The sequence below is a fragment of the Delphinus delphis genome, chromosome 5, assembly GCF_949987515.2.
Source record: "Delphinus delphis chromosome 5, mDelDel1.2, whole genome shotgun sequence".
NCBI lineage: Eukaryota > Metazoa > Chordata > Mammalia > Artiodactyla > Delphinidae > Delphinus > Delphinus delphis.
The window spans coordinates 30,305,162-30,323,530 of NC_082687.1; the positions used below are offsets into that span (position 1 = coordinate 30,305,162).

General features: G+C 43.1%; 1 protein-coding gene across 5 annotated transcripts in view; it reads right to left on the reverse strand.

The window, feature by feature from the left end:
- Window positions 1-18,369, reverse strand: part of SH3D19 (SH3 domain containing 19) — a 192,616-nt gene that overhangs the window by 33,651 nt on the left and 140,596 nt on the right. For all 5 annotated transcript variants that reach the window (XR_009519507.1, XM_060012135.1, XM_060012136.1 and 2 more), the window contains 3 exons: window positions 8,946-9,061; window positions 3,550-3,611; window positions 2,231-2,495 (listed from right to left, as the gene is read on the reverse strand). Coding sequence is in view for 4 of the 5 variants with exons in the window: in XM_060012135.1 (XP_059868118.1) it covers window positions 2,231-2,495; window positions 3,550-3,611; window positions 8,946-9,061 (443 nt within the window). In the remaining variant the exon portion in view is untranslated. The remainder of the gene's footprint in view (window positions 1-2,230; window positions 2,496-3,549; window positions 3,612-8,945; window positions 9,062-18,369) is intronic.

Here is an 18,369-nt window from a genome sequence, read left to right on the forward strand (position 1 = left end):
CAGTATAACCTCCCGCAGTTAAGCTCTTCACTCGGCTTCCTCAAGCTCGGGATCTAGTTGGTGGGGCTGCCGTTTCTCAGGCTGCTCAGAGTCCTCGGGGGCCTGGGGCTGAGCCCACAGGACCTTGGCAGCTGAAGGTGGCCTAAAGTTCCCTTAACAACCACATCCAGGAAGTTCTGCTCTACAGGACAAGGTCCACCAAGTCCCCAGGGCGTCGGAAGGGTAAACACTCAGCACCTGACCTCACGGCCTTTAGTTCAGGGGCGGCTGATAGGGGACTGGTGCCTCCCCTGCGGGGTTGGACTGGCCGCTTCCATCCGCCTTCAATCTCATCTGCTCCTGCAGTCGCTCTGGTACAAGCATCTACTTAAACCCATCTCACTGCCTGACCTCAGTCATTCCTGGTCCACTCAGCTCTGTCTGATCTTAGAATGGCTTTTACTCTGGCCAGAGAACTCTGTTCCCCGCGCCTTGGTAAATTCTGGCTGTTGAGCGCGGGTCGGAGGGCCTGGGCAATATAAAAGGCATGCCCAGGACATGGGATCACACAAGCTCGCTTCCAAAAAGGAAAGGGAGGCTGCACTCGGGAGCAAAGCTGTAGAGTACGAGGGTGTGGCCCTGGGGGGCTGCTCCCCAGCATCTCTGTCAGAGCACCAGGGCGCCCAAGGTACCCAGGTTACCCTGGTTAGCAATTTAATGGTGGGGCGGCCACAGGAACAATGAGGGATTTAAGGAATTATTTCGTAAAGAGACACACTAATACACCGTCATTTTGAATTTATTAATTTCTTTGAGTTGTTCAAATGCTTTGTTGACATGATACCGCTATGCTAAGACCTATAAGCGAAGTCTCATTCCCCCAAATGAGGCTCTTGACACGGGACAGCCAATGCAAGCGGAGACTTTACAGTTAGTAACACTATTTTCTGGGTTGTTTTTGGCTGCACAGCATGGCTTGCGGGATCTTAGTTCCCCGACCAGGGATCGAACCAGTGCCCCCTGCAGTGGAAGCGCAGAGTCCTAACCACTGGACCGCTGGGGAAGCCCCACTAACCCTATTTTCTTAGTATGGCCTAATGGTAAAGAGCATGGGCTCAGAGCCAGTCAGTCTGTGTTCGAATCTTGGCTCTACCATTACTGGATGTGTGACCCTGGACAGGCTACTTAATCTCTCTGAGTCTTATTTTCTTCATCTGTATAATAGAGATAATAATAGTATCTACTTCACAGGGTTGGTGTGAGGAATAAATGAGTTATTTATACATAAAGTGCTTCGAGGAATGCCTGGCTTATAAGTATTCAACACATCAGCTACTGCTTTTATTTATTCATTATTTTTAAGTATCCTATCCCAAAGTACACCCCTGGGTTTTAGCAATTAAAATTTTATCAGTTTAAATGAATATGAATATATATGAATATCCTACACCTCCTTCTTATCTGTCTACACCCTTCCCTTAGGAAGATGAAAAAAATCCTAAATTGCTTAAAGTGAAAACAATTTCCAGCTCAGTGATGGAAATGTAGAACAATATGAAATGAATAATTGCTGTTCTTGTTAAGACCTACTGTTGTACAATTGTTTTAAAAAGTGCCAACACCCCTGCTCTCCTTATCATCTTAATTTGTTCTAGATTTCATCAGGTTAACCTGACCAAAATAGAGAGAGCACATCAACTCCGAAGACAAAGGCTTAAGGTCATATGATGAGAAAAACATTCAAAGGGAACAAAATTAATATCTCAACTATCTCAATTACTGATGAAAACTTCTAACTGGTAACTATTAAATGGACCATGATAATCAGGTTTACAAAAGTGGAAAATGAGGGAAAAACCATCCATTTTAATAAGAACTTTCTACTTCAAATTTTACTCTGTGGGCAAGGCAGCTATAAGATATAAACTATATCAAGATACGAATATAATATCTGGCAGAGATACTCCCATCAGTGTAACCTACTGGGTCAGGTTTTTCAGAGTTTCTGTTTGGTCAAGCCAGACAGCAGGTTGCAATCCTTGTCTGCCCTACTTCCTTTTCCTGTATTTCTCCTAATAATGAAACCCTGTTTTAAAAGACCTAGGTTTAAACATGGCCTACTTGTCTAAAGCACTCAGTGTCAAGGGGCAATTCCACAGTTGTCTCATCATCTTTTTCTAAGAAATAAGGATCTTACGTATACTTTAGGACAAACCTCTTGACCACAAACATTTTTAAAAGCTACATTTACCATGTATTTCCTGTAGAGAGGGTGTCCTGGTTTGGGGCGAGGGGGCAGCACCGGATCTTGATTTTTAAGGACTTGACTCTTGGCTTTTGAGAGTCCAGACGCCAGGTTACTTGTTTTTTTCTGAAGATCCATGTCAGAAGAAGACCGATTAAAAGGCAGCTTTTTATCTGCTGCTCTGGTTGCAGGAAGTTTTGGGGGAGGTGGTCTCTCAGGGGCCCCCTTGGGAGGAGGCTGTCGAGCTAGTATGCCTTTTCCATTCACAGGTCTGAAAGTCAACGTGGTAGCTGTGAGTCAGTGTTTGATCGACAGTAGGTTCTGTTTTGTCCTTTCTTACACACACACACACACACACACACACAGCGTTTTGCTAGTGTAAATACCATTTAATGAAACATGCAGGCTATGCTATTTTTTAGCAAATGACTGCTGCATTAAACATTATATTATTTGAAGAAATGCCATGATGTTCCAGCTTCCTCTTATCTTGTACTACATATTCATTAGTTCAAGACAAACAAGCATTTACTATCATGAGCTCTTTAAGGCTCCATTTGCTTTTAAACACACCATGACTGTTTCAGAAAACTAAGGACTTTCTACCAAAATCTGAGATGAAAAGCTTATAGTAAGATATCAGGTATATGTGATGGAGTCTTGTACATGATTAGAAAAGGTACATCAAACTCCCCTAATGTTCATGTTATAGGAATCATTATTAAAACACTAATTTAGATTAATATAAAGAAAGCTAGTTCTGAAAATGGGACAATTATTACTTTGAAAGCCTTTCCTTAATCCCTATGATAAAAATAATGTCGAACATAGTAACGTCTTATGATAACATCACAGTTTTTTGTCTAAATAGCCCTGGAATTCAGGAGGGCTGGTCACCTCTGAGCTCATGAGGCCTGTCTCCCTTTGGAAATGCCAAAAACCAGGCTGGTTTCTGGGAACAGGGAGAGAGCGAGCGAGTGTGTGTACGTATGTATGTGTGTGTATACACGCGTGTGTGTTCCAGAAGTGGAGTTTTAGGTTCAGAAAGGAGTCTTGTTCATTTGTTTGAGGAAAAGTAATAGATATCCATGTTTGTGCTCTGTCAGTTTTTGGATTGCATTAAAAAAGGAGCAGAGACTCCTACACCTGCTGTCAGAAGCAAACTGTGGGCTAGTGGCCTGGGTGAATTTGTGAGTTAAATGTATCTCTAAAAGAAGATCGAAGGCCAGCAACACTCAGTTTTCATGATAGAAAAGAGAGTCCAGTCTCGGAGTCATTAGTTTTTCTCTAACTGACTTTTTAGAAGTTTTCCCATGCTTACTTACCTCGGTGGCAACTTTGGGGGTCCTCGCACAGAACCTCCTGACTGACCAGCATGGTCAGATTCCTGCAAGTATCAGAGAATGATTTTTAGTTAAGATGAATCTGAAACAAGAGCTTTTCAAGAGGAATTATGGACAGATTTTGGGCTGGATCTATAAAGTGGAAATGTAGCTGAATTACAGAAAGGAGATTAAAAGAATTTTTTAGTCTTAAGCAATATTAACTCATTTCTCATTCCTACCTACATTGTCCATGTCACAATGCAAGTGAAAACAGAGGAAGAGGCTGGCGCAGGGAGGGGGGTGTCCTGCTACTGTGGACACCAGCCCAACCAACTGCACTGCATGGTTACACATCCAGCATGTTCTGAGGAATTAAGGATGCTGTTTAAATCATGTTGGGTTACACAGCAGCAATTTAAGCAGACATTGTAGGGAATTTTTAAAAAATATGGCAGCTATCTATCCCATGACAACATTTAAGATATGCAGTGCTCCTAAGTTTAAACACATAGTAAGTGAGGTGGTGATCAGTTTGTTTTGCTTAGAACAGGCAGATCTCTCATACTGGATGGTTTCCACATTGTGTGGTGGGTTTTGAACTGGAAGGAGGTGGAACACAACAGAAGCTTAAGGGGTGGCCTGAAAGGAAGGCATGTGAGGAAGAACAGAAAAGGCCCAAGAAAGCAGACAGCTTAGCTTGTACCACTACAGCAAAGGGGTTGGATGTACTGAGAAGAATTTTGTAGGAAAAAGAAAAGGGGGACAGTGCGAAAAACAAAAGATAGGGAGAGTTGGAATGTTTTGGCCTGAAAGTAGATGAGAGAAATTGGAAGTATGGGGATCAACAAGAAGATTTTTTCAGAAGGGGTTCAAACTGTGCTAATTAAATAGGTTTTCCGAACATGTTATGGTCCAGGGATTGGGAAATGAGTATAATACATGGAAAACATTTTCAGATATTCTGTTGAATGAGAAGTCAAAGGATCTTAAAGCCAAGACTTCTGTTTTTTAGGGAAAAGTCTTCACTAAATCCTTCTAATTCTGATTCTCTTTTTTCACCTTTCCTACTTTCTAAGCCCTCATCACTGACCTCCAGGAAATAATATTTCTCCAAGACCACCTGAGAGGGAAAAATGCCAGCTCTTTAAAATTATACTGCCTTTTTAAAAAATATTTATTTATCTTATTTATTTATTTATTTTTGGCTGCGTTGGGTCTTTGCTGCTGCGCATGGGCTTTCTCTAGTTGTGGCGAGCGGGGGCTACTCTTCGTTGCGGTGCGCGGGCTTCCCATTGCAGTGGCTTCTCTTGTTGTGGAGCATGGGCTCTAGGTGTGCGGGCTCAGTAGTTGTGGCACGTGGGCTCAGTTGTTGTGGTTCGTGGGTTCTACAGCGCAGGCTCAGTAGTTGTGGTGCATGGGCTTAGCTGCTCCGTGGCATGTGGGATCTTCCCGGACCAGGACTCAAACCCGTGTGCCCTGCATTGGCAGGCGGATTCTTAACCACTGCACCACCAGGGAAGCCCATATACTGCCTTTTTCTGTAAAAGAGGTTTAACTATAGCTTGGAAATCTTTGGGCTAATTCAGGCTGTTTTCCCCCTTCTTATCTTACAAATGAGTTAAAACTCACTTCTATGGTTTTTAATTCAAACTGAATGTTTACAAGTTTTCCTTAAATACCAAATGATTAATTGCTAATAACTGCGATCGTGTGAATATGTTTCAGCGTTTTATAATCCCATTTTGAAAAACAAATTAAGCTTGCCCTTAAAACTTGGTTTCACTAATGAACTCAGTTAATGTAGTGAGGCAAGTCACCAGCTCATAAACCCTGCAATATTCCAGGCTATCATCCATGCCTTATAAATACACTGTTGCCTATGTGCCCCCTGACAAATAACTGCTATGATACTTGAAAAACTCATTTATTTCTTTGGCTGCCTTTAAAATTAAAACAAACAAGCCAAGAGAAAAACACTCTAGCAGATAGGTAGGAACTTTTATAGCTTTCCTCAAAATTACAGTTGTTAGACACCTTAATAATTAGGGGCAGATTTTTAAAAATATAGATATATAAATCTGACATGGAAAGTTATAGATGGTGTACTTTAATAAACACATACCATAAAATGCAAATCTTGTACCAAATATAGTTTTCTCTGATTGGTTTTACTTTTATGGGAAATCTTAAATATATTTTTAATTTCTCAATTTTCTATAATGAGCAAAAATAAATCAGCAAAAAAGGCAGCACACTCAAATCCCCCGGGAATGTTAGGCACATTCCAAAAGGCACTGCTGCACCTGACACGTCAAATACTGAGAGTAGGGGCTTGGTTCCTGTAGGAGCCACTGTCTCGTGTTTGCTAAAGTCCAGGTTTGTGTGCAGGTTCTGCTGACAGTCTTTGGAAGATTACTGATTAGGGATTTCCTGCTCTTCAATAGTCCACACATGAATGGAGCTCCTCTGTACCTGCTTTTTGTAGTTTTTCTCTAGCTCTGACATCCCTGAACTTTGGCTTCTGATGTGTTCCGGTAAGCATTTTAGCTCCTGGTGAAGTTGGTTTTTCGGCTTGTACTGCCCTGTAGATGCCATCTTTTTTTTTTTTTTTTTTTTTTTTTTGCGGTACACGGCCTCTCACTGTTGTGGCCTCTCCCGTTGCGGAGCACAGGCTCCGGACGCGCAGGCTCAGGAGCCATGGTTCACGGGCCCAGCCGCTCCGCGGCATGTGGGATCTTCCCAGACCGGGCACGAACCCGTGTCCCCTGCATCGGCAGGCGGATTCTCAACCACTGCGCCACCAGGGAAGCCCGCAGCCATCTTTTTGTTCATGTTCTTTGGAATGGTTTCCTATATTCTAATTTCAAAATAATTCCCTGTTTTTTTGTTTGTTTTTTCAAAAAACAGATATTTCTTCCAAAACCATATTCTTGTCTGTTGGAATCACTGAGCAGCCTCTGAAGATGTGCCTTCTCTTTTTTCTCCAGGAATTGGTACCACTTCTCATGTCCTGAATTCATTAGCCATCTCCTATGCTGCAGCTGTGACTCCTTCCACCTTCTGGGCAGCGTCCCCTGACTCTCCTCTGGCACCGGCTGGCAGACACCTCGCGGGCGGCTCTGGCAGCCTTGGGTTTCCACAGAAGCGTCTGTTCCTGCTGAGAGAATAGTGCCAGTGGCTCCTGTGGTTCCTCACCCTGGATTCCCTCATCGTTTAAGCGAAGAAAGTGGGATTCTGCAACTACAGCCACCTTGTCCTGCGATGGAAAGTTCCCTGGCACTCAAGGCAGGAGAAATAGTCAAGGGTCTTTGTCCTGTGTCTCATCAGAAGACACAACTTTCAAAGACCGTGCCTTTCCTCATGGATCATCACAGTGGTGAAACACTCTTTCTAGAGACCCTCCCCACCACCTGAAGCCATTCTGGCCTCTGATCTAAAATTCACTCAGTAACTGTAATTCTCAAAACCAAAGGAATTTCTCAGGCACAGTTTTGACTTTTGGGCCCTGGAAATCTAAGTGCATGACTTCAGCCAAATCATTTAACTTGGGGTCTTTTTCTCTCCTCTTCTTCCTTCAGACCCAGTGTGTCTATTATGGTATGTATTCATTACAGTACAGCACAGAGTGCTTTGACCACGCCCCCCTCCGGCCCCCATCCTTTGTAAACAGCGCAGGACAGGATTTCCCTCATGTTGTTTATGCGAGATACAAACTGTTATGAATATGGTCCCTCTCCAGATGGCTTAGTTTATTCTAACTTCCTTTCCTTGTTTTTTCTAAAATGTTTGAGTTGCTTTGTGAACTGCTTAACACCAAATGGAATAATACTTAATATTTTAATAGAGCTTTATGGGTTTACAAAGCCCATGACATGATTCAGTGAATGCTTTTGTATGCCTACTCATCATCCTCTCATTCCTCGTTACAACCCTTTAGAGTAGAAGCCAGTAACCTTCTCAAGTAACTTTTCCTCTATGGAAATTTGGGATTTTCCCATTCAACAATAGTATGGTGGGAGCCCTATCATCCTCTTTTGGGTCATCTTGGCCGTTTTTTTTTTTAATTTTTTTGGCTCTGCTGCACGGCATGTGGGATCTTAGTTCCCTGACCAGGGATCAAACCCGCACCCCCTGCACTGGAAGCGTGGAGTCTTAACCACCGGACTACCAGGGAAGTCTCTAGCCCAGTGTTAATAAAAATTTATTACCAAGTATTTTGAAATGCAAGTGATCACTAAATTTTAATTCAGCCCACAGAAAAATCTCATTAACTTGACATTGGCTAATTCAATTTAATGTCTCCTTCAAAGAAATTTCTCTTCACTAGATGATTAGATGGGTTTGCATGTATAATAGCATAGTTAATGCACAAGTGTAAAACTATTATGAAGTTTGAACTGAAAATTTTGCTCAAAGACTTTAAGAACTGGTTTCTTTTGAAACAAACCTTAAAGATAATCTATCATATGGGAATTTGAAAAAGTATAGAAAAACAGTATCGAGGTTGAAATTAAAAAAAAAAACTTTTTACCACCATCTGTTAACAAGTACATGATAAAGCACTACTTTTTAAATTTAAAAAATAATTCTCTCCTAAATTTCAGATGAACAAATTCTTATGATAATTATCTTAAAATTATGTCACTATTTCAGTATTTTATTTTTTTAAAGATCTATTTATTATTTATTTATTTTATTTTTGGCTGCATGAGGTCTTAGTTGTGGCATGCAGGATCTTCACTGAGGCATGTGGGATCTTTTGTTGTGGCGCACGGGCTGCTCTCTAGTTGAGGTGTGTGGGTTTTCTTTTCTCTAGTTGTGGCACGCAGCCTCCAGGGAGCATGGGCTCTGTAGTTGTGGTGCACGGGTTCCAGGGCACGTGGACTCTGTAGTTTAAGGCACATGGGCTCTGGATGAGGTGCGTAGGCTCAGTATTTGTGGTGCACGGGCTTAGTTGCCCCGTACGCGGCATGTGGGATTTTAGTGCCCTGACCAGGGATCGAACCTGCGTCCTCTGCATTGTAAGGCAGATTCTTTACCACTGAACCACCAGGGAAGTCCCTAATTTGGTATTTTAAATAAAACCTGATAATTGAACTAAATCTTTACACAAAAATTAAAGGGTTTTAGAGATTTTCAATAACTTTCTCATTACTAGTGCTATTTAAAAGACAATGCCATAATATCGGTATAGGGCAAATTATTTTATGATGAAGTACAATGAATTAGCCTAATTCTTTTATTTTATAGGAATTTAAAAAATATTAAATAAGTACATGGAGCTTAGAAATTGGTTTTATCTGGCCAATAGTAAAATAATTTAGACATCAGCTGATTACTTAAAATTAGTGCATAGCTTAGTCTTCAACCTAAGATTACCTATAATGACCACTTACCAAGTTTCTAGTTCTGTTAGCATTACCGAGTTTTCCGGATACTGTGCTGAAGGTGTTTCCAATGGGTTTTTCAGTAGGGAGAGGAGGTGGGCTTTGTGGATCCTCCTCATGTGAACCTGGAAAAATAGCAGTAATTAATTAATCAATAATTTCTAGTCTTCTGGGGTTTCAAGGGATGAAATGATTACAGCTTGGTTCCCTATTAAGAAAATGGCTATTGTAACAGATGCACACAGGGGCTTCCCTGGTGGCGCAGTGGTTGGGAGTCTGCCTGCCGATGCGGGGGACGCGGGTTCGTGCTCCGGTCCGGGAGGATCCCACATGCCGCGGAGTGGCTGGGCCCGTGGGCCATGGCCACTGAGCCTGTGCGTCTGGAGCCTGTGCTCCGCAATGGGAGAGGCCGCAGTGGTGAGAGGCCTGCGTACCACAAAAAAAAAAAAAAAAAAAGATGCACACAAAGAATGGAGAGCTAAGCAAATGAGAAAGGTATTCTGGCAAACCTCAGAACATTGACGAGCTAGTAGGCATCGGTTACTTTTTACCAAGTGTTTTATAGAGATTAAAAATAATACTAAATAATTATAACAGCAAGCCAGCACTTGTTGAGAACCGTCTATGGGCCGCGCATTAAGTTAAGGCACTTTATTCATATACATTTCTCCAAACCAACCTCAATCTAAGTGCTAGATCTGTTGAGTCTACTGGCTAGTAGCCACATGTGGCAATTTAAACTTAAATCTTAATTAAAATTAAATAAAATTAAAATTTCAGTCCCTCAGTTGCATTAGCCACATTTCAACTGCTCAGTAGCCACAGGTGGCTATTGGCTACCATATCGGACAGCACTATACTAGATAATATCCTACCCATTTTACAGATGAAGAAACTGACGCTGAGAAGAAAATAAATGCGCTAGCCAGGTCTTAATGCTAGTAATGGTCAGATGGGTTTGAAACCAAAAGCCTGTATGCATTGTAGTAAGGCATGCGGCTTCCTAATAGGTGGTGTATCCAACCCTCCCCCATCCAAATAATTAAATGTGTTTTCTAATATATTAGCTCCAGATTAATGGGCTTCATTGCTCCCATTTTAACAAGCAATAACTTTACATCCAAACTACATCCTTAACCCAGAGATAGTGCACTCCCAACTTATTTTAAAAAGAAGAAAACAAAGATGACCAGATTTAATTAGTGACAGCTAATTAAAATCTGTGTGCAAAACACTTGGAGAGAGCATGACTGTAACATACTAAAGGAGGCTAAAGCCAACTTTCACTGGTTCGGGCATTTAAAGGAGAGAGAGGAATTTTTCCCATTCAAATGAACACTCTCTGCTTCCATTTCACATGAAAAACCTATAACAAAACAAGAGGATGATTTGTCAGGTTCCTGTTTTATCCACAGACAGGAAAACACTCTCAAAAGGGGGAAAACACCCAGGCCAGCTCCTAGGAGAACAATGATTTAGAGACAGACGAGCGTTCTTAGTTGAGAAGCAGTGCTGCGTGGGGAATTAAGACACACACAGGGATGGTCCAACTCAGTCACCATCTTGAAGATTTTCTCTGTGCTGCAGTTTCCTTACTGAAGGGTACAAAGCAGTAAGAATATGAAAGCAGAGAGGAGATAGCTTATGGGAAGGAAGGGACATAGTAATTATCTGGTGTGGGTATGTGGGGGAGGTGCAGATTTTCAATTTCAAACTGTGTGGTCAGCAGAGTGCTCAGTGAGAAAAGTGACATTTCAGCAAAGACCTGAAGGAACAGTGAAGGAGCGAGCCATGCAGAGATCTGGGGAAAGGACATCCTAGTCAGAAGAAACAGGTCCCCAGGGGAAGAAGCTGACAGGTTCAGAGCAAGGAGTTTTGCACCACAAAGCTGTTCCTTTCTTTTCTTGTCCATTCCAAGTTCTTTTTCCTCCACAGCAATATACGCATTGCTTAATAATCGTAATAATAAAATTCTGGGGAACTGGTTTTTTTTTTTTTTTTTTTTTTCCAGTACGCAGGCCTCTCACTGTTGTGGCCTCTCCCGTTGTGGAGCACAGGCTCCGGACGCGCAGGCTCAGCGGCCATGGCTCACGGACCCAGCCGCTCCGCGGCATGTGGGATCTTCCCGGACCGGGGCACAAACCCGTGTCCCCTGCATCAGCAGGCGGACTCTCAATCCCTGCGCCACCAGGGAAGCCCTAGGGAACTGGTGTTTGATATACATAGAATTCCCTAGGAACTGGCACTTCAGTTCTCTCACATATAGCGGTACAGAACTCAGCTTTCTAATAGTTCCTGGAGCTTTGTCAGGATAATAAATAAAGGTGCTTTCTCAATATACCCTTCTCAGGATTTCAGGACTATTAATCCAATTTATAAGTGTGTAGAAAAGAGTAAACACAGCAGGCCTGAGTTACAAGGTTGGTCCTTGCTGGCACCTAGGAACTTGCATTTTTGGAAGCTTCGCACCATTTCTAGAACAGATAAAACAAAAGAATATGGTTTATGCTGAACACCTGCTTTCCTTCTGGGAAATCTGGAATTTTGATACATGCCCAAATTCCTAGAGGTGTCCATGTAACCAGCCCCCAACAAAAACCCTTGGGTATTGAGTCTCTAATGAGCTTCCCTGATTGACATTTCACATCTGAGTGGAGTTAGGTACACCCTGTGTGACTCCACTGGGAGAGGACTCCTAGAAACTTGTGCTGGTTTCCTGCAGACTTTGCCCCGGGCACCTTTTTCCTTTGCTGATTTTGCTTCGCATACTTTTGCTATAATAAATCACAGCCACGAACACAACTATATGCTAAATCCTGTGAGTCCTCCTAGCAAATCGTCAAACATGGGGATCTGGGGGACCCTGACACATAGGAGAATACATTTAAATGTAAAAGTTATATTACATAAAGCCACATGAGCTTCAGGTAATATTTATTATCATTCTATCTCACGCAGCTTATTAAAACTCCAAATACTTTTTTTTTTAAATGCTTGGCTTTTTTTGTTTGTTTGTTTTTGTTTATTTATTTATTTATTTTTGGCTGTGTTGGGTCCTCATTTCTGTGCGAGGGCTTTCTCTAGTTGTGGCAAGCAGGGGGCCACTCTTCATCGCGGTGCGTGGACCTCTCACAATCGCGGCCTCTCTCGTTGCGGAGCACAGGCTCCAGACGTGCAGGCTCAGTAGTTGTGGCTCACGGGCCCAGCCGCTCCGCGGCATGTGGGATATTCCCAGACCAGGGCTCGAACCTGCGTCCCCTGCATTAGCAGGCAGACCCTCAACCACTGCGCCACCAGGGAAGCCCGCAAATACTTTTAACAAGGTAACAGTGAGCAGGCCGACAACCCGATGAGCGGTCCTGTCACTAATCTGTAGGCTATATAATACTGTCAAAAGAAACATACGACCAGTTCTTCAGTCTAACACTACCATATAAGCTCCTAAGAAGCGAGAACCCACTAGAATTTGGTACCCTTGACTTTCTCTCCTCCTCATTCTTCATAGAAACTCCGTTCAATCTTCTCACTACTTGGCTTAGAGCCATCAGTTAATAAAACCATCAACAGACTAAAACCAATATGATTCTTCCAGGTAGTATTTTATAGAGAAACCATACCCCTAAACTAAGTTTCATGGCATTCCAGGGGATGCCTACAGTGTAACCCTGGGATGCTGCAGGTGAAGGACTGGGACACTTGCTCTGCTGTCGGCAGGAATGGAGTGGCAGAATCTTGTTAGACAAAGGCAAGGATGCAACTGGGCTGTGCAAAAGCACTAAAGGAAATGAAACGAAAGCAGAGGCTCACAGAGAAAGCTGTGTGATCACCCAGGAACTGCTCTGGAACCCACTGTACGTGCATTCACGTGCATACATACTCAGCTTTTTCTAATCTCTAGGGCCTAAGGTAAACAGTTCTGGCCCTCTTGGCTTCTCTCTTATGATAATATCAGATGTATCTGCAGGATTTATTAAATAAAATTCATCCAAAATTTCATTTATTGTAACACTGAAAAATCAAGTAAGGAAGTGTATGAAAACGTAGTGTTGGGGCTTCCCTGGTGGCGCAGTGGTTGAGAGTCTGCCTGCTGATGCAGGGGACGCGGGTTCGTGCCCCACACCGGGAAGATCCCACATGCCACGGAGCGGCTGGGCCCGTGAGCCATGGCCGCTGAGCCTGCACATCGGAGCCTGTGCTCCGCAACGGGAGAGGCCACAACAGTGAGAGGGCTGCGTACCATAAAAACAAAACAAAACAAAACAAAAAAACCCCGTAGTGTTATACAAATTAAAATAATATTTTTATACACTGTTATGTTTTTATAACTCTTGGTTACTCCCCTTCAGACAACTCACACATAGCTATATTTAGATTATGCTCATTCGAGTAATACATTCCTGACAGACATATACAACTGTATTTGCTATCAGTTTCAAAACTTTCCTACCAAATCTTTACTACTGGCACTAACATACGATATTACAATTACTCTGAGTTTCAGCCTCCCTCTATTGTTTCTGCCTCAGACAATGTTAAAGAGAAGTAAAAACCAAATTTACTGTACTGGACTTCCCTGGTGGCACAGTGGTTAAGAATCCGCCTACCAATGCAGGGGACATGGGTTCGAGCCCTGGCCTGGGAAGATCCCACATGCCACGGAGCAACTAAGCCCATGTGCCACAACAACTGAACCTGCGCTCTAGAGCCCGCAAGCCACAACTACTGAGCCCGTGTGCTGCAACTACTGAAGTCCGTGTGCTCTAGGGCCCATGTGCCAGAATTACTGAGCCTTCACGCCTAGAGCTCATGCTCTGCAAAAAGAGAAGCCACCGCAATGAAAAGCCCGTGCACTGCAACAAAGAGTAGTCCCCGCTCGCCACAACTAGAGAAAGTCTGCATGCAGCAACGAAGACCGAATGCAGCCAAAAATAAATTTAAAAAAACCAAAAAAATAAAATTTGCTGTACTAATTGTCTAAAGAATTATGAGAAAACAACTTGTTTTTAAATGTTCTCGAGGGGAGGACCTTCAAGATGGCGGAGGAGTAAGACGTGGAGATCACATTCCTCCCCACAAATACATCAAAAATACATCTACATGTGGAACAACTCCTACAGAACACCTAATGAATGCTGGCAGAAGACCTCAGACTTCCCAAAAGGCAAGAAACTCCCCACGTACCTGGGCAGGTCAAAAGAAAAAAGAAAAAACAGAGACAAAAGAATAGGGATGGGACCTGCACCTCTGGGAGGGAGCTGTGAAGGAGGAAAAGTTTCTACACACTAGGAAGCCCCTTCACTGGTGGAGATGAGGGGTGTGGCGGGGGGGAAGCTTCGGAGCCACAGAGGAGAGCACAGCAACAGGGGTGCAGAGGGCAAAGCGGAGAGATTTCCGCACAGAGGATCGGTGCCGACCAGCACTCACCAGCCCGAGGGGCTTCTCTGCTCACCCACTGGGGTGGGTGGGGGCTGGGAGCTGAGGCTCGGGCTTCCGAGGTCAGATCCCACGGAGAGGACGGGGGTTGGCTGCGTGAACACAGCCTGAAGAGGGCTAGTGTGCCACAGCTAGCCAGAAGGGAGTCCGGGAAAAAGTCTGGAACGGCCTAAGAGGTAAGAGACCATTGTTTCGGGGTGTGCAAGGAGAGGGGATTCAGAGCAACGCCAAATCGAGCTCCAGAGACGGGCGCAAGCTGCGGCTATCAGCACGGACCCCAGAGACAGGCATGAAATGCTAAGGCTGCTGCTGCAGCCACCAAGAAGCCTGTGTGCGAGCACAGGTCACTATCCACACCTCCCCTCTTGGGAGCCTGTGCAGCCCGCCACTGCCAGGGTCCCGTGATCCAGGGACAACTTCCCAGGGAGAGCACATGGCACGCCTCAGGCTGGTGCAACGTCACACCAGCCTCTGCCACCACAGGCTCGCCCCACATCCGTACCACTCCCTCTCCCCAGCCTGAGTGAGCCAGAGCCCCCTAATCAGCTGCTACTTTAACCCCGTCCTGTCTGGGCAGGAAACAGATGCCCTCAGGTGACCTACATGCAGAGGCGGGACCAAATCCAAAGCTGAACCCCAGGAGCTGTGGGAACAAAGAAGAGAAAGGGAAATCTCTCCCAGCAGCGTCAGGAGCAGCAGATTAAATCTCCACAATCAGCCTGATGTACCCTGCATCTGTGGAATACCTGAATAAACAACGAATCATCCCAAAATTGAGGCAGGGGACTCTGGGAGCAACTGTAGACTTGGGGTTTGCTACCTGCATCTAATTTGTTTCTGGTTTTAGGTTTATCTCAGTTTAATATTTAGAGCTTATTATCATTGGCAGACTTGTTTATTGATTTGGTTGCTCTCTTCCTTTTTTTTTTTTTTTGCGGTACGCGGGCTTCTCACTGTTGTGGCCTCTCCTGTTGCGGAGCACAGGCTCCAGACGCACAGGCTCAGCGGCCATGGCTCACGGGCCCAGCTGCTCCGCGGCATGTGGAATCTTCCCGGACTGGGACACAAACCCGTGTCCCCTGCATCAGCAGGCGGACTCTCAACCACTGTGCCACCAGGGAAGCCCCCCTTTAAAAAAAAAAAAAAAATATATATATATATATTTTTTTTTTCTCTTTTTGTGAGTGTGTATGTGTATGTGTATGCTTCTTTGTGTGATCATGTCTGTATAGCTTTGATTTTACCATTTGTCCTAGGGTTCTGTCTGTTGTTTTTTTCTTTGTTTATGGTTATTTTTTTAGTACATTTTTTAGCACTTGTTATCATTGGTGGATTTGTTTATTGGTTTGCTTGCTCTCTTCTTTTTCTTGTTGATTACCTTTTTATTTTAATAATTCTTTTATTTTTTATTTTAATAACTTCATTTTATTCTTCCTTCCTTCCTTCCTTCCTTCCTTCCTCCCTTCCTCTCTTTCATTTTCTCCCTTTTCTTCTGAGCTGAGTGGCAGACAAGGTCTTGGTGCTCCGGCCAGGTGTCAAGCGTGAGCCTCTGAGGTGGGAGAGCCTGGTTCAGGACATTGGTCCACCAGAGTCCTGCCAGGTACACATAATATCAAATGGCAAAAGCTCTCCCAGAGATCTCCATCTCAACACTAAGACCCAGCTCCACTCAACGACCAACAAGCTACAGTGCTGGACACCCTATGCCAAACAACTAGCAAGACAGGAACACAACACCACCCGTTAGCAGAGAGGTGGCCTAAAATCATAATAAGGTCACAGACACGCCGAACCACACCACAGGACGTGGTCCTGCCCACCAGAAAGACAAGATCCAGCTTCATCCACCAGAACACAGGCACTAGTCCCCTCCACCAGGAAGCCTACACAACCCACTGAACCAATCTTCCCCACTGGCAGCAGACACCAAAAACAATGGGAACTATGAACGTGCAGCCTGCAAAAAGCAGACCCGAAATGCAGCAAGTTAAGCAAAATGAGAAGACAGAGGAATACACAGCAGATAAAGGAGTAAAGTAAAAACCCACCACACCAAACAAATCAGAGGAACTAGGCAGTCTACCTGAAAAAGAATTCAGAGTAATGATAGCAAAGACGATCCAAAATCTTGGAAATAGAATGGAGAAAATACAAGAAACGTTTAACAAGGACCTAGAAGAACTAAAGAGCAAACAAACAATGATGAATGACACAATAAATGAAATCAAAAATTCTCTAGAAGGAATCAATAGGAGAATAACTGAGGCAGAAGAACGGATAAGTGACCGGGAAGATAAAAGAGTGGAAATAACTACCACAGAGCAGAATAAAGAAAAAAGAATGAAAAGAACTGAGGACAGTCTCAGAGACCTCTGGGACAATATTGAAAGCACCAACATTCAAATTATAGGGGTCCCAGAAGAAGAAGAGAAAAACAAAGGGACTGAGAAAATATTTGAAGAGATTAGAGTTGAAAACTTCCCTAATGTGGGAAAGGAAATAGTCAGTCAAGTCCAAGAAGCACAGAGAGTCCCATACAGGATAAATCCAAGGAGAAACACGCCAAGACACATGTTAATCAAAGTATCAAAAATTAAATACAAAGAAAAAATATTAAAAGTAGCAAGGGAAAAGCAACAAATAACATACAAGGGAATCCCCATAAGGATTCAGCTGATTCCTCAGCAGATTCCTCAGCAGAAACTCTGCAAGCCAGAAGGGTGTGGCAGGACATATTTAAAGTGATGAAAGGGAAAAACCTACAAGCAAGATTACTCTACTGAGCAAGGATCTCATTCAGATTCAACGGAGAAATTAAAACCTTTACAGACAAGCAAAAGTTAAGAGAATTCAGCACCACCAAACCAGCTTAACAACAAATGCTAAAGGAACTTCTCTAGGCAGGAAACACAAGAGAAGGAAAAGACCTACAATAACAAACCCAAAACAATTAAGAAAATGGTCATAGAAACATACATATCGATAATTACCTTAAATGTAATTGGATTAAATGCTCCAACCAAAAGACACAGACAGGCTGAATGGATACAAAAACAAGACCCATATATATGCTATCTACAAGACAGCCACTTCAGACCTGGGGACACATACAGACTGAAAGTGAGGCGATGGAAAAAGATATTCTATGCAAATGGAAATCAAACGAAAGCTGGAGTGCCAATTCTCATACCAGGCAAAATAGATGTTTAAATAAAGACTATTACAAGAGACAAAGAAGGGCACTACATAATGATCAAGGGATCAGTCCAAGAAGAAGATATAACAATTGTAAATATTTATGCACCCAACATAGGAGCACCTCAATACATCAGGCAAATGCTAACAGCCATAAAAGGGGAAATCAACAGTAACACAATCATAGTAGGGGCCTTTAACACCCCACTTTCACCAATGGACAGATCACCCAAAATGAAAATAAATAAGGAAACACAAGCTTTAAATGATACATTAAACAAAATGGACTTAATTGATATTTATAGGACATTCCATCCAAAAACAACAGAATACGCTTTCTTCTGCTCATGGAACATTCTCCAGGATAGACCATATCTTAGGTCACAAATCAAGGACTGGTAAATTTAAGAAAATTGAAATTGTATCAAGTATCTTTTCTGACCACAACGCAATGAGACTAGATATCAATTCCAGGTAAAAATCTGTAAAAAATACAAACACACGGAGGCTGAACAATACACTACTAAATACCCAAGAGATCACTGAAGAAATCAAAGAGGAAATTAAAAAATACCTAGAAACAAATGACAATGAAAACACGATGACCCAAAACCTATGGGATGCAACAAAAGCAGTTCTAAGAAGGAAGTCTACAGCAATACAATCCTACCTCAAGAAACAAGAAACATCTCAAATAAACAACCTAACCTTACACTAAAGCAATTAGAGAAAGAAGAACAAAAAACCCCCAAAGTTAGCAGAAGGCAAGATCATAAAGATCAGATCAGAAATAAATGAAAAAGAA